The sequence below is a fragment of the Pan troglodytes genome, chromosome 11 (assembly GCF_028858775.2).
Source record: "Pan troglodytes isolate AG18354 chromosome 11, NHGRI_mPanTro3-v2.0_pri, whole genome shotgun sequence".
In the NCBI taxonomy this organism is placed as follows: domain Eukaryota; kingdom Metazoa; phylum Chordata; class Mammalia; order Primates; family Hominidae; genus Pan; species Pan troglodytes.
The window spans coordinates 60552478-60578811 of NC_072409.2; the positions used below are offsets into that span (position 1 = coordinate 60552478).

Sequence of the window (26334 nt, forward strand, 5' to 3'; positions counted from 1 at the left end):
AACACCCTGCACATTAAACTCCAAATCAGAGTCTGCTTCCCAGACATTCTAACTTGTGCCAATGTCTAAGGATCATATATTCTTGGGATCAAACAATTATATGCAAAATAGAAAATTTGGTCTGAGTTTGTACTTATGTATGATTCTGTTCCCATAGGTGGCAATACACAATGTCACGTTAAGGTTGTAAATCATATTTTAAATTTTGGAAGGATCTCTTTAGTGCTTTGAAGTTTTTCATTTTCCTATGACTTAGAACATACGACATGAATCTAAGGCAATTCTAAAACTTTGAAATACTCCATAAGTATCTGGAAAAAGGAGCACCAGTTTGATTGTTGCTGAAAACTTCTTTAGTTGAAAATAATGTTTTGAGGTTTCGACTGGATGTATAACTGTCTTTGAATTTTTAGTTAAGTAATGTGATGAAATTCATCAGATATTTAGCACCATCTGTGATCAAGAAGTCAAAAAAAAAAAGAATATAAGACCCAAGTGAGAGAAGTCCTGTACTGGTTGAGAAAATAGGCTTTTGGAATAAAGCAGATCTGGGTTTGAGTTTTGTCTCTACTGTCCATAGTCACTGAACTCTGTGCCTCAGTTTCCCCATCTATTAAATGGGGATAATGAACATATTTATCCTGTAGAGATTTTGTGAAGCTTAAATGAGATTATCTACATAAAACATTTATAATGGTAAACACAATAAATGTTATTATTAGCTACTACCTGAGGCAAAGCATATAAATTAAAAAAAAACATATACACCAAATAGCACACACTAATGAATAAACTTTTGACCATTTGAATCACTGTTTACAGAAAACACATGAAAATTTGTTCCTACCTTTAAAAAAGGATTCCAGACATATTTTCCTTATTAGGGAGAAGGTTACTAATTTTCTAATACTGAAAGTGACATCTGAGTGAAGACCTCATTAGGCAGTGAGTTGTGTGGCTCTTTGTGGAAGAGCATTTTGAGCAGAAAGAACAGCCAGTGCGAAATTCTGAAAGGATAGCTGGACTGTGTTTGAGGACCAGCCAAGAGGTCTGTGTGGCTAGAGAAGAGTAAGCAGGGTGATTGAAGTCAGAGAAATAAGAGGGTGGGGCTGGGTGCAGTGGCTCACGCCTGTAATCGCAGCACTTCGGGAGTCCGAGGCAGGTGGATCATGAGGTCAAGAGATTGAAACCATCCTGGCCAACATGGTGAAACCCTGTCTCTACTAAAAATACAAAAATTAGCTGGGCGTGGTGGCACACGCCTGTAATCCCAGCTACTTGGGAGGCTGAGGCAGGAGACTTGCTTGAACCTGGGAGGTGGACTTTGCAGTGAACAGAGATCGCACTCCAGCCTGGTGACAGAGTGGGATTCTGTCTCAAAAAAAGAAAAAGAAGGAAAGCAAGAAAAGAAAGAAAAGGGTGGAGCAGGTCCTATAGGGCCTGGTTGGTCATCGTGAAGACTTTGGACTTTACTAAATGACTTGGGAACTTGTTGGGTCTTGAGCTAAGGAGTGACATGGCCCAATTTCTGTATTAAAAGGATAACCCTGACTAGTGTGTTCAGAATAGAGTAGGGTGGGCAGGGCAGAAAATGAAGGGAGACCGTGGTCAGGAGGCCACTGCGGTATCCCAGGCTGATGGCAAGGGCAGCTTGGACCAACCAAGGCATCACCACCATGGGCACAGAGCATGGTCAGCATCTGCTGTGTTTTGAATCCTGAGCTGATAGAAATTGGCAATGTCTGACAGGAACGGATGAGCTGAAGATGCCTCCAAGTTTTCTCTCCTGAACAACTGGAGGAAAATAGTTCTTTTACTGAGATGAGGAAGACACAGGGGAGGGGCAGGTTTGGGAAGAAATATGCAGCCTTCATGTTGGGACCTGTTAAGTATGAAATAGCTCTGAAGCATCCGATTGGAAATGTTGAGGTGGCAATGAGATCGAAGAGTCTGGCGTTAGTGAGTAGTCTGGGTTAGAAATATAAATGTGGGAGTTATCAGGCTATCATTGGTATCTAAAACTATGGGACTTGAGGACAGCATTGAGGGGCTGGATAGAGAAAGAAACAGGAGTGACAGGGAAGAACTTGGAGGCACTCTCATGTTAAGGGGTTACAGAGGTAACAGCAAAGAGGCCGAGAAGCGGCGGCCAATGAAAGACCAGGAAACCCAGCGGTCTGGAAGCCAGGTGAAGGCATGGGAGCAGGTTGAACTGATGGCTCAACGGGAGTTTGTTAGGCCAGTGGTCCTCAAAGTATTGTCCCAAACCCGCTGCGGCAGCAGCAGCCTCTGGAAACTTATTAGGGACGTGCAGCCTCTCAGGCCCACTCCAGAGCTACTGGATCGGAAACGGAGGGTGAGGCCCTTCAGCAGATTCTGATGCACCCTCGGGTTTTAAAACCACTGCCCTCCTCACAAAATTGCCTGCACAAAATTATAAATGGGAGAAAGGAGGAGGAGAAGGAGGAAAAGGAGGGGAGGAAGAAGAACTCTTTACAAGAAAAGAATATTGTGGAGACCCACTTAGTGCCCAAAGCAAACAGGTTCCTCAGAAGTAACTCCCTCCCCAACAACCCCCTCCCAGTGTAAAGCCTCCCATTAATCAATCTATCATGGCTCTTTGGAGAGAAGGAATGCCCCCATTTCACCGGACGGAGGGAATGCTGAGCACCAGGCATGCCAGACATTCCACCGGCTAAAAAAAGTGGGGGTGGTATTCCAGGGTTAGCATTGCTGGACCGTAAACGCTGAAACTCCTTAGATATAAAGCTTATTCCACCCAACCGTTTCCAAATTTTCCTCCAGGCTGTCCTTGGAGAATTCCACCCTCTTTCTTTCTGGGGAGAAGAAGTTAAAATTAGGGCCAGCCCTGCGGGACTGACATGCCAGATGCAGGGAAGCTGTCCCCAGAAATAAGCGAGTTCCCACCGCGGCTGGGCGGGGCGGGCGCCTCCGGTCCCAACCCAGCGGAGGGACTCCTGGAAGGCCTGCCCCTTCCAAGTGTCTGCAAGGGCTCTGGTTCCAAGCTTTAAAATCCTGAGCGAAGGCACTGCGGGCCGACCTCTCCTCTCCCAGCCAGTCGTGGCTGGCCTTTCAAAGTGTGCAGTTGTCTCCTCCCTGTCCAGCCCCATCGTCGCCCAGGACCAGCTGGGCCGCGGTCTGACCTGAGGCTGCTGCTCAGCGCCGGGGCGCTGGCGCTCTCCATTCGGGCACCTTCCAGCATACCGCTCGGCTCCGGGAGCCGCTCTGCAAACTTGGGCAGCTCAGAGCGCAAGCTTTGCCTCTCGACTTCTCCCTCCTTGGGTCCCCGGCGCCCCCGCCTCCCACGATCCCTTTCACTAGGAGCAGCCTGTCCCAGCGGGCTGGCAACTTGCACCCCTTCCTAGTCATCCTCCCTGAAACGCGACCATGCTGTTAAGGGGCGTCCTCCTGGCGTTGCAAGGTAAGGCCTGGACCCCAGGACAACCCCGGGGGCGCTCTGACGACTCGCCCCCGCTCCTGCTGCCCCCGGGGGTCCGGCTCACCGTGCTGGGCTGGGCCATCCGAGGGCGCCTCCTGATCCTCCGCAGCCGCTAACTCCCTCCCCTGGCCAAGCCTGGGGTGGGGGTGGGCGTGGGGTCGCTCAGTGGAGGCGCCCGGGGATGCTGGGGGACAGGTACTGCATCCCTCTCCCGCCCCCTCCCGCTCGTCTTTCCCCCACTTTCACCAGGTAGTCCCCCTGGGGCTCCCCGAGTTGGTGCAAACCCTCCTGGGTGGAGCTCGAACTGAAACTCGCTTTGTGCCCGCAGCCCTGCAGCTCGCCGGTGCCCTCGACCTGCCCGCTGGGTCCTGTGCCTTTGAAGAGAGCACTTGCGGCTTTGACTCCGTGTTGGCCTCTCTGCCGTGGATTTTAAATGAGGAAGGTAAGGAGGCTCGGTGGAGAGGGGCGCGAGGTGAACTTTCTTCCTTGATGGCTTGCTTTTTTTTCCCACATGGGTAATGTTATCTTGGAGTTAATTCTCCGCGGCAAGAAAAGTGTGAGTCATGGATCCTCCTTCAAGCCCTCAGCTGTGCTGCAAGGGATGGCCGAGGCAGGCACGGGGCGGGCGGGAGGCCGCCGTTTGTTTACCTGGCCTATGGGTAGAAGCTTAAAATTTGCGTCTCACCCCAGCACTCCTTAATGGAAGGGAGAAACGGAGCACAGCTAATGATTGTTCTCCGCTGTGGGCCTCTGCAGGCACACCAGCTGTGTGCCTCTGCAGGCCAGCAATCTTTCTGGTCCTCAGGAGACATGTCTGTGAGTTGGGAAAAGTTGGATGGGACTAGTTCTCCTTCAGCTTTGCAGAAATGGTTCCACAATTCTGTGATGGGACGTCAGTGCTAAGACATCACTTCTGCCTTGACCCTGACAGTGTTTTTTGCTGCATGATTTCATCCTCACACTCCTGTTTATAATCCTGCCCTGGACAAAAGAAACCATGTACACTGCCAAATGCCTGGGGTCCCTGTCTCACTGGTGGTCATTGTCTTACTACTCTATACTGTTTGGGTCCCAAGGACAAAGTTTAAATGTGGGGTCTTCTGAAGTGTCATCTTGCCTTTATATAGTTTTTTTTGTTTTTTTTTTTTAAGTGTGGTTCTCAGTACCCAATGGCAGGCGGCACTGGGTGTCCCTTCTTTCCTTTCTCTCTCTCTCTTTTGTCACCACCAGTGAAGCCTGATGCCCACAGACTATTTGGATTGGAAAATAGCCTTCTTTAAAAAACATGGTACCCTAGATGAAACCAGCTCACCTCCTTCCCCACTCAATTGTCCTCAGGCCGCAGATCCTCCCACCTGGCTCCCTGGGGGAGGATGGAGCCCAGAATCCCTGGTTAGATGTATGAACTGTCACCACAGCTCACTCTGCCCCAGGCTTCTACTCAGGGTTCTGCATACATTAGCTTCTCTGACCCTCACAGGTAGGTGATGTTGGACCCATTTTACAGAGGAAGGAATCTCAGCCATAGCATATTCAAATGGCTAGTCCATATCAGTGTCACTGAGTGGCTAACTCTGAGTGTCTAGTTAGGAAGAAACAGGAAGGAACTGGTTCAGTAGTAATCTCCATCTTTATCCAACAATTGCCAAGTCTTGACTACTACAGTTTACTTAGGGGTGGCTGGGAAAAAGCAATTCCTGATTTATTATTCGAGGGATTCCTATCTTGCTGATGGCTTTAGGAAAGTCTCTGTAATCTTGCCACTCACCCTTTCCCTATACTGGCTGTATGGAAGCATTGTGGGAGATGGCCTTAGAAATGCCACGAGACTGGCTTTGGAGAGCACTCTCCTCCAGCACGGGGCTTCTCAAACCTCAGCTGCATCAGAATCACCTGGTGGGCTTGTAAGACACAGATTGCTGGGCCCCACTCCCTGAGTGTCTGATTCAGGGGGTCTGAGAATTTCTAACAAGTTCCCAGGTGATGCTGATGATGCTGGTCTCGGGACTACACTTTGAGAACTGCCGACTTCCACAGTTCGTGTACACACACACACAACCTGTGCTGTTGTTGGCTCTGAGTAGGTCTGGCACTAGGGTGAAGGAGCTACTTGCAGGACCCGAGAGTGAACAGCTACTTAAGTCTTGTTCCCTAAGCACTTGGCTTGCCTCATCGTAGTGCTGGCCCTGAGAAAAGGAAATCAACATCATTCTTTAAGCCAGGAGCCTTAGTTAGTCTCTGAGTTCCTGCCTCCGGCCCTCTGTCAGGATGGGGGCCCCCTCACAGCCTGCCTCTGGTCAGTGGGCATGCCACAGCGTGCTGAACACAACTGCCTCCCAGACCCACAGGAAGTCTCTCTGCTGAGTTGGCACCTCTGCCCCAGGACAGCAGTTAAACCGTCCCCCTTCAGGGAAAACAGGAAGATGCTTATAGAAAAAGGTGATTACAGTTTAATAGTATAACGAAGGCACTGTGGCTTTGCTTTCTGCATTCTTTCTAACAGCCACTGCTTTCTGGCTCAGGACTGGGACTACTGGGTTGGCTGGGGGAAGTTAATTCATTCTCCTCTGAGCACTCCAGGGTGGAGCAGGCAGGTTGGGCTCCAGTTGTTCCAGCTTCAGTTTGTCAAAGGTCAGAACTTGGACGTAACAGTGTACTCCAGGCTCCAGGGCAGTGAGGTAGGTGTGTGGCAATTGCTGTGGTTGCCTAAGACATCACTAAGAATTTCCCTTATAAGCCCATTTCTAGGTTGGTAAATTAAAGATAATAAAATTCTTCCAGGCTGAAATTTGGCAAGCTGTTCACAAGCTTCTCTGCAAATGCACTTCTTCCTGCAGAAACCCTTTGAAACTGGTTCCATGGTTCCATTCACCTTCATGTACTGGATCCACCATGGAAAGTAGTGGGTTTCAGAGACTTTTGCCCACATGCACTTCTTTTTTTTTTTTTCTTTAAGTTCTGGGATACATGTGCAGAATGTGCAGGTTTGTTACACAGGTATAAATGTGAATGGTGGTTTGCTGCACCTATCATCCCGTCATCTAGGTTTTAAGCCCCGCATGCTTTAGGTATTTGTCCTAATACTCTCCCTCCCCTTGCGCCCCACCCCCAACAGGCCCCGGTGTGTGAAGTTCCCCTCCCTGTGTCCGTGTGTTCTCATTGTTCAACTCCCACTTATGAGTGAGAACACGAGGTGTTTGGTTTTCTGTTCCTGTGTTAGTTTGCTGAGAATGATGGCTTCCAGCTTCATCCATGTCCCTGCAAAGGACATAAACTCACTCTTTAGTATTGCTGCATAGTATTCCATGGTGTATATGTGCTACATTTTCTTTATCCAGTCTATCACTGATGGGCATTTGGGTTGGTTCCATGTCTTTGTTATTGTAAATAGTGCTGCAATAAACATATGTGCCAGATGCACTTCTTATATGTCCATGGTCAGTAGGTTAATTTATTGTGGAGAGAACAATGCAAAAGGCCAGAGAAGGAAGGTAAGTTGGGACACAAATCTGCAAATTGGGGTTTCATCACAGGAGAATCAAATCTGGAGGTAGTTGGAAAAGTCTCCTTGTCTCTAAATATCCCCTTTGCTGCCTGAAATAGTTTCTGAGGTTTATGCCTTTGATTTAGAGTATTAAGTCCCTAGATGTCCCTGATTACAGTTCGAGTGTCTCTATTTCATGGCCACTTTAAAATATGCTTTATCTCCACTGGACACAGAATAGGTAAGTTTTGACCAGGCATTGTGTTGGCTTGGGTTATTTATCCCAATGGCAGTTTCCCCCAGGGAATGCCAGGTGCACCAGTACAGGGGATCGGGCACTGAAACCCAGTTTTGTCTACTTTCTCATTTTGCCCATGGTTGTTCTGCTTTCTTGATCTCCCTCTATTCTTTTTGTAGAATATTTTAATTTTCCCTAACTTGTCAAGGGAAGTGATACTATGTCAGACTCAAATTTGAACTCACTTCTAAATCTTAAGTTTGAATTGAATCCGGCAAAGAAGGGATCTGTTTTTGTTTGTTTTTTGTTTTGTCTCTTTGAGAAGGAGTCTCACTCTGTTGCCCAGGCTGGAGTCCAATGGCGTGACCTCGGGTCACTGCAAACTTCGCCTCTCGGGTTCAAGTGATTCTCCTGCCTCAGCCTCTGGAGTAACAGGGGCATGCACCTGTAGTCCCACCTACTCAGGAGGCATGTGCTACCACCCCAGGCTAATTTTTGTATTTTTAGTAGAGATGGGATTTCACCATGTTGGCCAGGCTGGTCTTGAACTCCTGACCTTGAGTGATCCAACCGCTTCGACCTCCCAAAGTACTGGGATTACAGGCATGAGCCACCGCGCCCAGCCAGGGATCTGTTTTATCCTGTGAAAATCTTTCTCCATTCATTTATCCTATAAAAAAAATCTTTATTCACAGCTCAGAGGATCTGGAAACCCCTTTGAGCAGTGGTCCTCAGCTGAAATCGGGGCTGCTTATTCCATTTTCCTGATGCCAGCTGTGGGGGCAGAGGTCCTTTGCCCTGAGGATTCTTGGAGACCATGCAGTTGGCCTTGCATCCAAACAGGCACAATTCAAAAGAATCATTGAGTGGATATTGGCTTCATTCTCATTTTTTGACATTGTGGCTTAGCACTTTTAACTGAACTCTGTGAGGAAGCCACTCGAGGAGCTGAGGCAGGGTAAAGCCAAATCTAGGTGTTGCCCCTTAATTAGGAGTTTGGAACACTCAGCTACCTGGAAGAGGAAGGCAGCTGCAGAAATGTCTCAGGTGAAGAGGAGGTAAAAAGAGAAATTGAAAGCACTTGTTGCAGAGAAGAACTACATTGTTTTTCCACGGTAGGAGTCAGGGTTTGAGAAATCGCCTAATACAGAAAAAGGTTGGATGGCTTTTGTACCCAGGAGTGAGTAATAGCATCTGAGGCAGGCAGGTGGGCTACAGGGTTGGGCATCATGAAGGGGTGGGGTGGGGGCATGGTAGAATGTCCCGAAATCACGTGTAAATACATGTGTGTTTGTCTCTCTGATACCTTTTCCTTCACCCAAACTTGTCCCTTCTCTTTTAAGGACACTCTCAGCTCCTTGGCCATCTGCGTTTCAGTTCTGCACTCAGTCATGTGCCAGTTATTATTAACAGTGATGAATCCTGCCTGCTATTTCTTGAGGCTCAGCTAGAGCCACAAATCTGGCAAGGATCCCAGGTTCCTGGGAGAGGAGAACCAGTCTTCTTCCTGCAGACTACAGCTCCTTTCCTGATTTTGGAGGGCTGATTCAGCATCCCACCCTGGCATCACAAAGTTCATAAGGCCAGGGATGAGTTATGCTCATCTGCATGGGGCTACCTGGTCCTGCATTATATCTGCAGGTTGTTCTTAGAGCTCTCTAAGCAGAAGTACAATCCCCACATTGTATGGGGGCTGGAAATCGGCACAAGTCAGGGATGTTCCTTGACACCCTCTGGGAGAGATGGTCGACCCCAGAAATGTGACCTAGTTACACTTGCAGTATCACATGCCATTTCCCGCTGCTGCCCTGGCTGTGACTGCTCTCAGGTTGAGCATGGCTGTGCTGTGCTGTGCCTGAGGGCAGCCTTGCTTCTGCCTTGCTTCCTGGGAACCCAGATCCTAGAGCTGGGCCTTGGAGGTCATCCAGTGCTGCCTTCTCATACACAGACCAAGTCAGGCAGCCCTTGGACAGGGCCTCAGCTCCTTGGCTCTCCACCAGTTCTTTTTCCTCCAGCATTGGAGGAAACATCCCTGTCTCCACTCTGGGTTCTAAACTCTGAAACTTTGTTGTGTTGGAAACTCTTCATCAGAGAGCTAATTATATTTCAGACATGTGGAAGAACTCAGATTCCAAAGATGCAGTGTTTGGGGCCAAACAAAGCCACAAAACACTACATGTTATGCCATACCTTGTAACATGTATTCACTCTTTCAGATGTATAGGGATCCCACCCGTCTGCAATCTTCAGCGTGTAGAAAAGAGCCTGGCACATAGCAGGTGCTCGATGTATATTTGTTGAATGAAAGAACCTGTTGAATGACTGTATTAGATCACGAACATATCCTTAAGTGTTTTCCTATGTGCTCCTGGTTCATTCTGCCCCTTCAAAGGTAGTTCCTTATCATGAAGAACGGCTTAAGCCTCGTGGTTAGTATAAGCTCTGGAGCTGGGTGACTTGGATTAGAATCCAGGCTCTGCTCTTTCAAGCTGTGTGGGCTTGGGAAAGTTATTTATCCTCTCTATGTCTCAGTTTCCTTGGCTATAAAATTGAGATAGTAAAAGTACCTATCACATGAGATTGTTGTGAAGACTATATACATTAATACGTTTAACACAGAGTGAGCACTTTATACATGTAACCTGATGTTATTCTTACTATTACTTGATGTGTCTTTTATCAACATCATAAACTTTATAAATAAACATTAGTTTTTCTAACTCAGACAGCTTTCCAAAACAGCTTTTGAGGAGCTAAGGAGAGTGTGGTTTTCTTTTGCTTATAGTTATGCCATCTACTCTTCATTCCAACCAGAGAAAGAACCTTACTTTTCTTATTTGGCTCTAGTTTAAGCACTGGTAAGCCTCATCTCACTTTCGTGTGGCTGAACAAGGTGTGGATATAAAGTAATAACACTGAGTTTCATACTTAATGTGTAGTCTATCCCAGCAGATGATACATTTTTCTCTATAAATTATTGGTTGTTGTCAAGAATGCTTTGCTTGCTGCTTCATTATTCTCCCACCCCAGCCTGCTAGTGCCTCAGCATCAGATGGCTCCATTAGTGATGGTGCTGGTGCCTTCTATGATCTCTCATCTCCTAAGTTCTTGGACAAGATCCTAACCCTTGGCCTTCCTGTCAATCAGTCTGGGTGCTTGAGTTCTCTTGCCTGACCCCTCCACTTGAGATTTAACCCACCTGGGGTGGTAATATCTGCCTGCTAAGCCTCTACTGGCTTCTGTGGATGTAAGCTGTGTCTGGGCAGCCTCCTCCTTATGAAGGCCAACACCCCATCTGGTTTACTCCCTACTCAAATTAGAGTTGCTGAATGGGAAGTGGCTACCCAAATCCTGGCCTGATCCCTAATAAGACAACTGGGGATTTTTAGGATGTTTCCCATCCCATAATTGCAGAAGTCAGCTAATATGTGGGGAGGAAAAAAATAATTTTTGTCAGAGGACTTTATGCTTTTGTTGCCATCTTCAAATCTTTTAGCCTATAGTTACCATGTTTTGGTAACTTGTATCTTGGGGTGTAATATTCATTTAAAAATTTTGGTTCTTAAAATAACAGAATCTCTTTGGTAGATCACCCCAGCATCAGTCTTACTTCTATGTCTTATCAAACAATATTAGGTTTTGAAGAAGTTGAGTGAAATCCATTTATGTTAGTAGAGGTGATGGGTATCCCAATAAGTGGAGCTAGCAGGTAGTTAAACTTGTCTTGAGTATCCTTGTTGGTCAACCCTGATTTTCATGTCTAACAACTATCCCAGCACTCTCCTTCAATTTTTCTTATGCTTTTCTTAACCAACTAAATCATATAAATGTAGTTATGCATTCAGGTCTAGGTTCTTGGTGTGTTTGATTACATATCCATCTATTTATATCTATTTACCTATCTAGATAGATATAGATAGATAGATAGATAGATAGATAGACAGATAGATAGATATAGTTTCACCAACACAATGGTTCTCAGCCCTGGCTGGAAATTAAAACAGGTAAAAAAAAATTTTTTTTAAAGCTATATCCAGGTCTTACTCCAAGAGGTTCTGATTTATTTGTCCAGAAATGGGACCAGACTTGGAATCATTAAACAACACACACTAACAGACTCCCTAGGTGATTGTGATATGTGTCCATGGTTGAGGAATGTGTATTGGAATGGCTTTCAACTCCCCAGCTTCTCCAGATGTAAGAAAGAAGAAATGCCCTCGTCTTAAGTATCTTTTGATGATTAGCAATTACCCACAGGCTAATGTGCAAAATGCCTTGTTTGGCATTCAAGGCCCTTCACAGTTTGCTCCAAATTACATTTCTCCTCTTCCTTCCCATTAATCTCTAATGTGCTGTTCATTCAACATGCCCTTTACTTACTTGCTTCTTGTTCTATTTGCAAAGTTCTCTTTACCTGTATAATGCTGCTTTTCTATTCTCCTGTCCCATGCTCATCTATTTAGGTCCCACCTATGCTTTAAGGTCCAGCTTTTTCTTAGAACATTCCATAACTTTTCCAGATGAAAACCCTCCCTTCCCATGGCTCTCTGCACTTTCCACTGTGTAAGTCTTCTTATTGGCATCTCCTGATAAGAGTCCCCACCCTGTCACCTCATCAGAATGTTATGTCTCTGAGAACAGGAATCACATCCTCCTTACAATGCCTGATAATATGTGGCATCAACAAACACTTTGAATTTAACCAATCTCTAAAGCCATTGTTGAGATTGATGGAAAAAAAAATAAAAAATCCTTAACATTTTTTTCCTGTAGTAAAAGAGGTTGTGTTTAGTAATCCTTCCTACCATGGGACTTCAAAGAGTTTGAAGGCTTATGCTGTAATTTCCAAATATAATGGCAAAGCAGTATTACAGCTTGTCTCACCAGTACATGGCCTGTTTCATCCCTAACTTGCCAATGGACAAAAAGCTCTTGGATTATTTACCCATCAGGGATGCCTAAGTCCCTTGACTCTCTGCCATCACAAACAACCACAATGCAACCTTGAGAGTTGGCACTGCTGGGGCTGGAAAGTATTTTTTGGCAACAGATGACCAGACTTTGAACTAGCTATGGAGAGTGGGTGTTTCTGAGGTACTCAGGTGTGAGATGTCCATAGCACCTACCTTGATGGTTAAAAGCACATAAGGATATTTGTCTGCTCTGGGAAGAAGTTCTTATATATGGTTATGACAAATGGAGAAAGCAGAGGATCAGGTTTGCAAGTCAGATCTTCCAGGATATTTGCTTTCTCTACTTTGTGAGAAATTTGCATGTGTTTTATGGGATTCTGAGGCTAAGAATAAGATAATAAAACAAGTGGTATCATTACCATAATTTCATTGCATCATGAATAAATAATATGTTTTACAGAAAAACCTACTGCAGACTATTCATACTGTGAACAAGCATCTAAGTGTCTACTATCCATCATGTTCTATGTTAGTAGTTGGAGGACATAGTACATGAGTACACAGTCCATAGGGTTCACAGTCATGGTCCCTGCCCTTGGTGGCGGCCCTAGGCCAATAGAGGACACAAAAACCCACAATTGTGGTAGAAGGTAAAAGGAATTGTGTGCTAGTCAAGGCTTTTCATTTGATCAAGCAGTGAAGGAGGTATTGGAAGGTTATCAGTTAGCTCTCAGAATCAACAGGAAGTATAGAGAGCAATATTTGGGCAAGAGTAATACAGAGATGCAAGGTGTAGGCAAGATACTTCTGGAAGAGGCATTTGTGTGACTTTATCACTGAACATTTGTTACTTCACTGCTGGACCTGCCTGTTCATTCAGTAGCTGTGAGGAGGCTCAATTTGAGGGAGATAGAATTGCCAATGGGGAGGCTAATTAGGAGGCTACTCATGTATCTAAGGAAGAGATTATGAGGGCCTGAATTAGGGCAGGGGTGTTAGGTGTGAAAGGCAAGCAGTAAATAAAGCAACTTAAAGGGGTTTAAGTTGGCAGGGCTTGAGTACTGATTGATAGGAGTAATGAGTCAGAGGAAGAGTGACTCTGAAATTTCTAGTTTGAGCAGCTGTTTGGTTGATGGTGCCAACAGTTGGGAGAGTTCCAAGAGGAACTTCATGCTTAGGGTAGAAAAAGATATGATCAGTTCTGAGCTGCCTGGGACACATCCAAGTGGAGACTTCGAGCAGGGCATTGATGTAAGAATCTAAAGATCAGGTATAGTCTGGGCAGGAGTATGGGAACCTTTAGCAGAAAGGTAGTAGATAAAATTACGAGCAGAGATGATATCACCCAAGGAGAATGGATAAAGTAATAACAGCAGGAGGCTAAGAAAAGATGCCTTGAGCTCACATTTAAGGATTAGGTATAGGAAGGAGATGGGGACATGAAAGAAACAGAAAGAACCAGGCATGTATGAGAAGAATTAGGAAAGTGGAAGATTGTAGAAGCAAAGGAGTTAGGAGTTTCAAAAGGAGGACGTGATCAGTGGGGCCCCATGCAGTAGGGTGGAACAAATGGGAAATGTCAATAGTTGGTAAAGACTTCTCAGCAAAAAAAGTTTAGATGTGAGAAGAAAGGGGTTCAACCATACCTACAAAGAAACTTTGAGATGAAAGTTTTTATTTTTGTTTTCGTTTTGTTTTGTTTTAGGAAGGGGGGACTTGAGCTTGTTTCTATAGTAAGGGGAAGGGACCAGCAAAGAAAGAAGATTGAAAAGAGGGGGGCTTCCTTGCTAGCTCTGGATTAGATCCAAGTTCCACTTTGATGATTCAGAAACCCTAAGAGCCTGGGAATTCCTTTGTACCCATATAATTCCAAGTACCCTCCACTGAGTGGCTTGTGGGCACTGGAGTGTCGACTTCAAATGTGTGAAATTTTATTTCTACTGTAAATACAGGGGAGGTAGGAGCTTGGGCTGAATCTGTGGTAATTATGATGTGCCCTGGAACTTACTCATTGAAAAACAAAAACAAGGCCAGGCATAGTAGCTCATCCCTGTAATCCCAGCATTTTGGGAGGCTGAGGTGGGCGACTATCACTTTAAGGCCAGGAGTTCAAGACCACTCCTGGAGACTTAGCGAGACCCTGTCTCTTTAAAAAAAACAAAACAACACAAAAACAAGTCTTTTATAAGCTGCAGGAGAATGTTTTAGGTCTATGGGAATGTTACTGTATAATATATTCTGTTTCTGTTATAGAAGTAGTTCCCAGTGAGAAGTGCACAGTGAAACTTAATGAGATAGTCATGCAATAGCTTCCTATGCAGCCCAGGTCTGTGATCTATAGGTAGCATTTAATAGTGCCTGACAAGCACATATACTTTCATCATCTTTAACTTTCACAACAATCTTGAAGGTGGTTATTATCAGTATTTTACAGATGAGAAAGTGTGAGACACAGAGAGATTAGGATAACGTGCCCAAAGCAACTCAGTTGGAGAGTGGGAGAGTGGGGATATCAAGCCAAGCTCACCTGGCTTGAACTTCACGTGGTCCTAATTCACTTGCAGTTGGATGATGCTTTTGTTATTCCAGAGGTCAACACCAAGGAAGTCAGACTTGCAAGTTGTACGCTTCTCTGCAGAAGGTGGGGAACCTCTGCCTCCATCATCAGTGTTGATGATGTCCCAACATTACAACTCCTTCCCTGAGTTCTAGGCCCCACCTACAACTAGTGTGTCTCCTGGGCAGTGGTGAGCCTTTGGAAGGCATCAAGTAGAGACAGAGAAATGTAGTTTCTACTAATTTCTTTTCCATAACAGATTAGAGTTTGCTCTTGGAACCATTTGAAGGATTCTCTTCTCAATCCTCAGCATAATCTTGGAAGAGAACTTCAGGGAAATTTTATAGCTTGACCTAAAATACTTTGGCAGTCTTAAGGAGTATTCCTAAACTTCAAGTTCATCTATTCCTACTGTGAAAGAATTAAAAGAGTACACAAATAAATGTGCTTTTGCAAGCTGGTTGCCCTTCTAGATAAGAATTTTGGTACTTCTTCATTCTATTACTCTTAATAGAATGGCAATGTTTCTATACAGTCCTGTGATATATAACTTTGCTAGATGCTTAGAGAAATTTCCATTCCTTATTTGAAAAACTTTTGCCTCACTGCCAAGGAGAGCTGAAGTGTTATTTGGGGCTATGCTTATAAAGAGGATGACTTTAATATGCTTTTACTTCAGTGAGGAGCTGACTCCTTCGTTTACCAATATTTTATGACCAAAACAATCTATCCAAAACTACAACTCAGGAAGTTTTCTAAGTGTCTACAGATTTCTTCTATTTCTTTGACTTTATTAAAAGTGAATAATAGGGTAGACTGTTGGAGAATTTTCTTTTGAAGTATGTTTTGATCCTATATTAGCCAACTTTAAAGTATAAGCTTTATGGAAAGAAACTCTGGTTTTCCATTACAAATCCTGAAAATTGGCAACAGCCATCTGAAATCCCACTGTTGTTTCTAAAAATCTTTTTTCTTTTTCATAAATTCTGGTGAGGAAAATGTGAGTTAAACTTTAGTATCTTTGTTGTCAACTTATGTTGTCAATATAAAATATTTAAACTACTTATACATGGTTCTGTACTGAATATTGTATAATACAAGATAAGTGATGTTGGGGATAACACATCTGAAGATGCATTGTATTGGCACGTGGTGTGATTCATTTTCTCTTGGGCTTGTGGACTAGGACTTATAGTACTTGCTTTAAAGCAGGGGTCCCAACCCCCAGGCCACAGATCGGTACCAGTCTACTAGAAGCCCAGCCACACAGCAGGAGTGAGCAGCAGGCAGGCAAGCAAGGCTTCATCTGTATTTACAGCCACTCCCCATCACTTGCATTACCTCCTGAGCTTCACCTCCTACCAGATCAGCAGCGGCATTAGATTCTCATAGGAATGGGAACCCTACGTAATTTGAACATGTAAAGGATCTAGGTTGCGTGCTCCTTATGAGAATCTAATGCCTGATAATCTGTCACTGCCTCCCATCGCCCCTAGATGCAACTTTCTAGTTGCAGAAAAACAAGCTCAGGGCACCCACTGATTCTACATTATGGTGAATTGTATAATCATTACATTATATATTGCAATGAATAATAGTAGAAATAAAGTGCACAATAAATGTAATGTGGTTGAATCATCCTGAAAGCATCCTCCCACCCCCTGGTTTGTGGGAAAATTGTCTCCCACAAACCAGTCCCTGGTGCCAAAAAGTTTGGGGACTGTTGCTTTAAAGAGTATTGAATTCAAAAGAAAATTCTGCTGTTAGAAATCAATCCCAGGTTTTTACACACCATCCCCTATTAAAGAACATATCAATAATTACCAATGATGTCTTAATTTCTGTCATGATCAAATTTGATCCAAGTGGCCCTCTTGCCTATCAAGTACGCTATTATGCAGCTTTTGAGAGAGGATGAGGGTGACCTATGTGTGTAACAGCTTAAAGCAGACAGCTCAGTTGCCTCAGAATATTCCTCAAGCTTCTTGTCTCTCCACAAACTCAGCTGCTCACAATAAAAACTGCTAGAAGATGAAAAGGGTGCAAATGGTTTATATTTTTAATTAACCCCTTTAATTTGTCAAGATGGTTATTAGGAAGTCATTTGTACTTTGGGGAGCATATTCCTGTCATAAAATAAGTTTGGACACATTTATGAGCGATCTCTTGCTGAGCACAATATTAGCCTAGTAGTCTAAGAATTCTTAGAAAATTAATTGGTCTTGGAGAAATAGATGATATTTGCCATTATTTCCATCCTAATGTGCAGTGAATCACAGTCATGCACAAAAGGCACCGGATTTTAGACTCAAGTGATTCAAAGACTTTTCCTTGGAGACGTTGACAAAGGAAAAAGCATGGAGAGAGACCATCTGAGATTTCATTTCATTCTCCTTTAAGTTTCCATCACAAACCACCAGGTGTGCTGCAGAAGGACTTGCCATCCAGGTACCCTCAGCTGGGAGCTAAGGGTGATGCCTGGCATGTTTTATTTCAGTATTTGAAAGTAGATACCTTGATAATCATTTAAAAATTTTTATCCTTAGATTTCATTTGAGTTGCTAAAAATAAGCTCAAAGACCAAAGTGACATTTGCAAGCATTTGTAGAGCACTGAGTGGGCATGTTGGCATTGAACTTGAAGATTCAATAGGAATATGAATAATGACAATTATTTTATTGAACAATTATTGAGCAATTATCACCAAACACTGTGCTGAGTGCAGGACATGCATCATCTTATTTAATTCTTATAATCCCCCTATGAAGAAGATGTTCTTTACAGATGAAGAAATTGGGATTTAGAATTTTTTTAACATTCCCAAAGTCGTAGAGCAAGTTATTGGTGGAGCCTGGATTTTAACCTAGGTTTATCTCCGAAGACTAAGAACATAACCATTCTGCTTTGTCACCTCTCTGTTTACATCCTCTCTTGACATGGGGTCTCAAAGGGTCCTTGTGATAGAAATAATAATAGTTATAAAAATAGATAACCCATATGGAGTGATTTCTTTTGGGTATATATTGTTCTCCGTGTTTTATATTATTAATTAGTTTAACCCTCCCAAGGGCCTGGTGAGGGTGGGTCGTTTTTTATCCCCATTTTACGGTTGAGACAGGTGAGGCAGACAGAAGCCTGCAGGTCTTCAAGATCCAAGGCAGCAGGGCTATATTTTGTAACAGATTTCCTGGCTCCTGCCTGCCTTCTGTGAGGGATACAGCAATTGCAACGTTCATTTATTTTCTGCTGCACTTTGAGGTAAGAAACTTTTCTACTTGAGTTCTGATGTGAGTGACTAAGAGAAGCATGTAGAAACATTAGTTCTTCTAGGTTCTCCCATACACAGGGAGAATTGAATTCGTATTTGAGGAAATGAGTTCTAACTTGGGAAAATTTGAAATCCATCATTTTCTTTAGAAATGGCACAGTGCCCTGGAACAACAAGAATTTTCTGCTTGGTTCCAAGTTCCAAATGAGATTAACTTGAGAACTCCTGTGAGAGTCTCACACTCAGAGGATCCCCACGACTGACCTACATTCTCTGGACAAATTCCAGTAGAACTATGTTTCTTGATCATCTTGATGGACTTGTTTTGAAAATGAGTGAAGTATCCTTATACAAAGAAAAATGAAAATGTAATATTTGCCTGCTTGGGTTATGCAAAAAGGCATATGAACTCAAACGGGTAGCGAGGTGAAGCAGGAAACACCACAGAAGCCTGAGAAGAGGGAAAATCCTTCAACCGTGGGATAAAGGCAGAGGAGTGAGATCAGTCTTCTGTCTTTCCATCCTGTAGTGGGCAATGTCTCTTGACCCATGGCATACGAGCATGCGTCTCTCATTTAATTCTTACAACCCAGTGAGGAAGGTACCCCTTACAAATGAAGAAACTAGGGTTTAGATAGTTTGTTTTAACATTTCCAAAGTTCATGCTATGGGACATGAACATGTGCATTAGGAAGCCACAGGAGAATAATGACCTGTGTTCTATTATCCTTCGTGTTAAGCTCTTCTTTCATGACCCCCTCCCCTGTTTCCTCCTCCCGCTGGCTCTTGGTTCTTTATGACTTGCTTTCCCAAGCCTAGAACAAGTTCTTTCCTCATTCATTCAGGTAATCTAGTGCCATTATCACAAAACCAACACCATGTTCCACAGTTCAAAGACAGTTTCAATAAAGTACAGGTAGAGAGAAAGCTTCTGCTACAACATTCAGTTCTTTTTGGCCTCAATCCTTGAAAATAGATTTCTTCATCATTTTTTCCAGAGACAGTGTAATGGCTGATGGCTATGTTAGGATCTATTAGAGGCTAAGGGGCTGAGATCAAAGGCTATGTTCTTGTGAAGCCTACACTGCCACACCCAAATACCCAATTCATGAGCTCCCTTGACTGAAGGCTCAGTACACTTGATTCACTGATGAATTAAATAGGTAAGGGTGTGCACTAGTGCCATTTCCTATGCATGTCTGGAACCCTCTTCCTTCAGACCTTCACACAACATTCTGTGTCTCTTCATTCAAGCCTTGGTTGAAATGTTAGCTTCTCTCCTGAGCTAAGATCGACCTTAAGTTCAATCTTCCTCACAGTCACCTGATTGTAATTCTTTCACTAGGACATTGGCTCTCTGATATTTTTCTTGTGGATTTAATTATTTGTTCATTGTCTATCAACCCTGCTGAACTCTAAGCTTTGTGTTTATTGTCTATCAACCCTGTTAAACTCGAAGCAAAGAATCCCTCTCACTTGTGTCACCAGATTCTCCTGTGCCCAACACAGTGTTTGGCACTAGAGAGACACTCAGAATATGTTTGACAAATGGATGAATGAATCTTAGTCCCTGTGGCAATTCAGCCTTAGCAATCTATGAAGGCTGACACCTTGTCAGGCTTTTTTAAATAAAAAGAAATAACAGATGAGCTCGAGCATCATGGAGACTTCCTGCATAAGCGATGTGCTTCCCTCAGGGATGTATCTAGGCAGAAGCAGTGAATAGAAAAAATGAATTTTTCAGTTATGCTTTCATCCTGCTGTTATGGCACCCCCAACTGTCCTTGTCTGCTGGTTCGAATGAGTGTTCCACTGGGAAAACAGATTTATTTCCCAGAAACAGGATAGCATTTTCTTCTTTTGACAAATCTAGAAAGCAATTCCTGCAGCAAAGAAAAGATATATAACATGCAGATACTAAATTCCAAGACACTGCCCAGTCATGAGTAAGAAGGTGTGTGTGTGTGTGTGTGTGTCTGTCTGTCTGTGTCAGAGAGAGAGAGAAAGAGAGAGAGACAGAGAGAAATCCTTAACTAATCTGTGGCTAGGTCTTCCCAGTCCCAGATGTTGAATTGGTTGAATGAATTGTTTAAACAATTGTCTTAATTCTCTTCCCTTCCCCTAAGATAAGCCACTGATACCTGGAACCCATCATGGTACTCAAACTTCAGGTAACATGGAAAACACTCTCTCTCATCATCATGGATTTTTCTTTTAGGATCCCAAATAACACAGAACTCAGTGTGCAGCTCCCAAAGCAGTTTGGAAAAAGAAAGCCAATGAATGGATGTGAGTGGCTGGCCCTAATTTTCATGCATCCTTATGCAAATGCACAGTGTGTTGCATTTCTATACCTGCCTCTCTATGGAGATGTGGGATAGCCAGTATTACAACCAAGAGTTTAGATCTGTGTTCCCCAGGCCCACTTAAATAGAACCACAGCTACCAATTACTGCCATTTATCATGGGCCCCTACAATTTTTGCACACTTTACCTTGGTTCACACAACCACCCTCCGAGGTGAGTGACATTCCTTCTAGTTCACAAATGAGGACGCAGAAGTTTCTGGTGGTTAAATGGTGTCTGCCTGACATCACACAGCTAGAAGTGGCAGGGCTGGGGCAGGAAGTCTTGTCATGGTGTCTATCCTGCCTCCCAAAGCACTGTGATTATTTTCAGATCCCTCTTAAAGTACTTATCACTCTTTCACTGTATTGGTATTCTTTCAGAACATATCTTTCCCCTCCTATTAGGCTCTAGAGGTTGGCATCCATATCTCTTCCTTCTCTTCATCCCCTGTAGGGTCTTAGTGAAGTGCTCTGCACATAACAAACCAGGAACTGGACTAAGGTGAGGAAAATGAGGCATTCTCCTTGGGTGCAAAATTTAAGATGGTGCCAAAAATCAAATGATCAAGATAAATAATATTTTAATACACTATTTAAAAACTCAAAATTAATGCAAAAATTCCATGATGAGCAAAATGACAGAATTTTAAATGAAGACAGAGATGGCTTCTGATCCTGCAGTTGGCTCACCCTAGTCCCAGTCCTGTAAAAAGCACTGAAAACTTGTCGAATGTATAGGTTGTAGAATTGGTGTTTGGCTCTCATGAGCTAAACATGTGATTAAGTATCCAGTGAAATGCTGCCATTCAGAACTCATGGATGAATCAGGTGGACTAAAACCCTTGGCCTTTCCTGTTGTCCATCTGACCATGAAGATGTTGATTCAGCTGTAATGGGATTCAGCTGTAATGGGATTCAGCTGTAATGGTCACACTCAAGCCTTGAAGAACGGCCAGAGTCCAGCTTCCCTACCAGCCTGAGCAGCAGTCTACCCAATAGGGAGAGTTTTCTTAACAGAAGTTTAAATTAAAAACTGCCATTGGTTGTCTAAGATTTTGGAATTTCTATGCTTGCTGTTTCATTTTGTCATTTTTTCCTCTTTTCTGATTTTTTTAATTTCAAAAAATTAGAGTAGTTGTTTTGGAAGGATACACTTGGATACACTGATATATACATATGATATGTATACACACACACACACACTATCTCTTTATATATTTATCTATGTCTCCTCTACCATTCCCAGCCCTCTACCAGGGCTAGGGAGGCAATAGGAGCTCAGTAAATATTTTTGAGTTATTAATTGAAGGATTGTAAGAGATGAGCTATAGGAAAAAGAAAGTTTTTTAGGTTTGAGCATACTAAATCTATATCTAAGTCACCACCATAATTTATAGCTAACAAAAAGCTTTATACCAAACAAAAAGATCAGATCAGCAGGTCTAATTTGCTTCCATTTAAACCCATTTTTCCATGCTGTTTTCATTGTTTGTATTTGGGACACTACTTAGCCAGATGAGGGAATCTGCAAGTGAAATGGACTTGCGTTCCCAATAACATTTAGTAAAACAGAAATCCTGGGTCCAAGTGTACATTGGGCAGCTTCTCCTCTCAGCAAACAGGCTCAGTTGCAGAACAAATCAACACTTTCATGGGAACTTTAGTCTCTCCCTGAAGACATTTCTCCCCAGAGTCAACAGAACTAAAATGTAGAAAACAAGCTTCAAGTCCGCAAGCTGTCAGACTGACTAGAAGCTGAAAGTTAGAGACAAGAAAAGCCCTCAGTGGTGTAACAGCCAGGAACTGGGCAGAACAGTTTTTCTTCTTTCCTGTAAATGTGGCCTTCTTAACTGGAGCACCAGGGTTGGAGCTCTGGGTCTGGCTGTTGAAGAGAAGGAGCTATTTCCATCAGAATAAATTCTACTGCCTAGGTGTACTCTATGTAAACAGGCACAATCTACAAAAACTTAGCAGTTTTCAGCAAAAACGGATTTTTTTATTCATTCAACAAGTATCTACCGAGCATCTTCAGATGCCAGGTGATAGGAACTCAACAGAGAGCAAAATAATAACATCTGTCTCACTGGGAGCATGGGTTATGGTGAGGGGAACTTAAAATAAATGACTAGGCGTAATTCTAGCATTTTGGGAGGCTGAGGTGGGCGGATCACCTGAGGTCAGGAGTTTGAGACCAGCCTGGCCAACATGGTGAAACCCCGTCTGTACTATACATACAAAAAGCAGCCAGGCGTGATGGCAGGCACCTGTAGTCCCGGCTACTTGGGAGACTGAGACAGGAGAATCACTTGAACCTGGGAGGTGGAGGCTGCAGAGCTGAGATCACGCCACTGCACTTCAGCCTGGGCAACAGAGTGAGACTCTGTCTCAAAAGAAAAAAAAATAAATAGGCAAACAACAGTAAGATGAGCCAAGTGGTATAAGGTTTGTGGAGATGGAGAGAAATATGACAGCAAAAGGTAGCTGTTTTGGCTCAGGTGGGCAGGAAAAGACTCTCTAAAGAGGAAAGTGCTGAGCAGAGGCCTGAATGAGAGATGGAGTGAGCATAGTTCGTGATGTGCGTGTCCTTGTTCATCTTTGTAGTGCCTCATCCAATACTGGGCGCATAGTAGATGCTTGGGAAATATGTATTTAATAAGTAAATAAAAGAAAAATATAAGAACGTTATTTACTACTGTATTTCAGAACTAAGTATTTAGATAGACATCTTTTGAAAATAATGTTAATTTATCTTATAACTTAATGTCTCTTCATTTACCATTAGATGTTAAAAGATAAAACAAGAAAGTGATAATAGTATTATTAAGAGTTATCACTGGAACCTACTTTGTGCCATATACTTGCTAGGCACTTTATTCTAATTATTTATAATCTGTTGAACAGATTACAAGCCTGTAATTAGGTATCATTATTATCATTCCCATTTTACAGATAAGAAAATTGGGGCTCAAATAAGCTGCCTGAAGTGTATGTTTTTAAATATTGCATCTGGCATTTGTACCCAAGTGGGCTTCATTCCAAAGCCTGTTCTCTTTTAGATGTGCCACACCACTGATTAAATGGAAGCCACCTGAAAAAATAAAATTTTACTGAGAAAGATCTTTATTGATTTTTGCTGAATTACAAAGGGATAAGCATTCTTTATTTTTTTAAAAAAAGAAGTGTATGAAGAATAAATCAAATGTGAGTCTCACATCTCTATTGACAATAAGAAAACCTTTTCTTTATAAAAATGATGTATATATATATATATAATAATTTTAAAACAATATAAGGACATAAGAATTTAAAAAAAAATTTTTTTTCCATAGGTTATTGGGGAACAGGTGGTGTTTGGTTACATGAGTAGGTTCTTTGGTGGTGATTTATGAGATTTTTGTGCCCCATCACCCGAGCAGTGTACACTGAACCCAATTTGTGGTCTTTTATCCCTCACCCCCTTTCCACCTGAGTCCCCAAAGTCCATTGTATCACTCTTATGCCTGTGCGTCCTTATAGCTTAGCTCCCCCATATGAATGAGAATATACAATGTTCAGTTTTCCATTCCTTCACCGGACATATGAATTAAAATTTTAAAACTCCCTTCTTTTCCTCCAAATCCCAATCCCACTGTCTATAAGGAACCACTACAAGCAATTTCTTGTGTAATTTCTGAAACTGCGTTTGCACTTGGAGACAAAGAGAAGGGGTGTGTGTGTGAGTGTGTGTGAGTGTTTGTAATCCATCTTTAGGAAACAGCTTTTACAGATAATTTTCTGTTTCCACCCATGCCATGTGCCTCCAACTTCCTAAATGGCAAAAATTTTACTGCATAACACATGTAAATGAGGAACTACAGAATGTGTATGCTGGAAGGTACTCCAAAGGCCTCTGGGCAGAACCCTCTAGTTGTCTAATGAGGAAACTGAGGTCCCAGAGAGTCAAATGACTTGTGTAAGGTAACACAATCAGTCCAGAGAGCAGCCAGCAGCCAGTCAGTAAGAAACCTGGGTTAGTAGTTTGTCTATATAACCTCATGCTGCAAAACAAAACAAAGCAAAATAAAATCAAGAATATGCCAAGCCATTGTAACTTGAGTGGAAACAACATTCAAGAGCTTCATGTGAATTAATATTTAGGGAAAATACTTAATCTTAGCTCCATCTGTCTATATGAAATATAATGAAAGAATCAATCAGTAAAACCTCCCTCTGTCAAAATCACACAGGAAACATTCTAGAGAAACGACTAACAGGGATTACGAGCTACTTATCCAAAAACCATGTGTATCGGTTTTCTAAATCTTGAAGGCAAGTGTAAAATAGAACCTTATTATTGAAAACTCATTTTTGCCTTTGAAAAGGTGTTTTGTGGTGAACATTCTAGTACATTCAACTTCTCCATATTGATAGGATTTGCTATTTATGTTGCACAAAATGTCACGGATTAAAATAAAACATATTCCAGCTTAAGAATCCCTCTTTCTGTCCAGAAAATCAAGAGTTTTGATGACTACTAATCTATCCATATGTAAATATTTGGGTAGTTTAAAATAGTATTTTAGTCTATTTTAAATGGCTTTGCTTTAGGAGATGCCTAAAGCACATTTCTATTCTGGTGGCTTTGAAAAATCCTAATTGGAAAAATGATGTAATTTTCATCTAAGAGAATAAACTGTGTCTCATCCAAGCAGGAGTCAAAGCCCCACCTCCTTTTTTTTTTTTTTTAATACATGGAGGCCCCTGAAAGTTAGAATAAGGCAGAAAAACCATGTAAAATTATGATGTTGCATTTTGGTAGAAAACGTGTACTTCACTCCAATCCCTGGCCTGGTCATTGGGTTGAGACATTGAGTGGAGTACACTGTGTTTCTACCAAAATTATTTCACAATTTCACTTGTTATTTTTGTAACAATTACCAAAGCTCATGATTCTTACATTGCATAGCCCTAATGAACATTTTCCCATTGTTTTTTCACCCTCCTATTCCTTGCATGTTTGCAGAAGTTTTAGTGGATGCCAAATGTTGTTCTTGAGCAAGTTTGTTTATTTAGTCATTTTTCCTTTCAAGAGAATCTATTGATACCCACAGTATTTCAAATCATAATGTAGGGCCTGGGATATAGTAGTGAATGAAACAAAGTTCCGACTCTCCTGAAACTTATATTCTGGTAAGGGGAAACATGACATTCACAAACACATAAATAATCATATACGGTATCGTGTCCTATGAAAAATTAGGGTAAGAGGATAGGTATGAAGGAAGATTAGGGCAGTTCAGAAAGACCTCTGTCACAGCTCAGCAGAGACCCAAGGGAAATGGGGCAGCCAGACATGCGACTCTCCAGGATCCAAGTGCTCCAGGCAGAGGGGAAAGCAAGGGCAAAGTCCCTGAGGAAAGGGGGTGCTTGGTGAATATGAAGAACTGTCAAGAAGCCAGTGTGCCTGGAACAGAGTGAATAGGAGCAAGACAGAGTAGTAGAAAATGAAGCAAGAGGTAGCCAGGCCAGAGCACTTAGGAACTAACAGGATTTACCTGAATAAGTGGGAACTGGGTGACTTTGAGAAGAGGAAGGTCACGTCTCTTTTCCTTTTAGAAGAATCTCGCAGGCTGGTGTAGGTAGTATACTGTGCAAGGGCGAAGGGGAGGTAGGGGGGCAGCTAGAGGTTACAGTTCAGACAAGAGATCATAGTGGCTTAGGAAGGGTTACTGCAGGGCCATGGTGTATGATGGTACAGGTTGTTCACTACCCAAAGGCATCTGGCTTTACTCATCAAGCCAGGGGTTGTGCCAGCCAAAAGGAAAAGCTATCTTTTTCTAATTGGCATCCCAGAGTGGGGGTTTTTCTACAATTCATCTGTCTTTTGCAAAATTGCATGCTGGTGCTAAAAGTATGTACTAGCAATGGTGCTGGTGGGTCACAGTAGAGATAAGTGGGAAGTGGTCTTATTAAGGATATATTTGAAGAATAAAGTCAATGAGATTTGCCGATAAAGTAACACATAAACAACTCAATTAATAAATTAATGAATTAAGTTCATCAATATCTGGGATCTCTGTCACTCCT

General features: G+C 42.8%; 1 protein-coding gene across 7 annotated transcripts in view; it reads left to right on the top strand.

The window, feature by feature from the left end:
• Positions 1-2875: 2875 nt before the first annotated feature.
• The window catches only part of MAMDC2 (MAM domain containing 2), a 175575-nt gene continuing 152116 nt past the window's right edge, over positions 2876-26334 (top strand). For 5 of the 7 annotated variants that reach the window (XM_016960939.3, XM_024345716.3, XM_016960940.4 and 2 more), the window contains exons 1-2: positions 3059-3442; positions 3789-3902. In XM_016960939.3, the coding sequence (XP_016816428.1) occupies positions 3409-3442; positions 3789-3902 (148 nt within the window). In that variant the 5' untranslated portion in view covers positions 3059-3408. Of the gene's footprint in view, positions 3443-3788; positions 3903-26334 lie in introns of all 7 variants that reach the window. The other 2 variants (XM_520065.6, XM_016960941.4) reach the window with 2 other exon arrangements.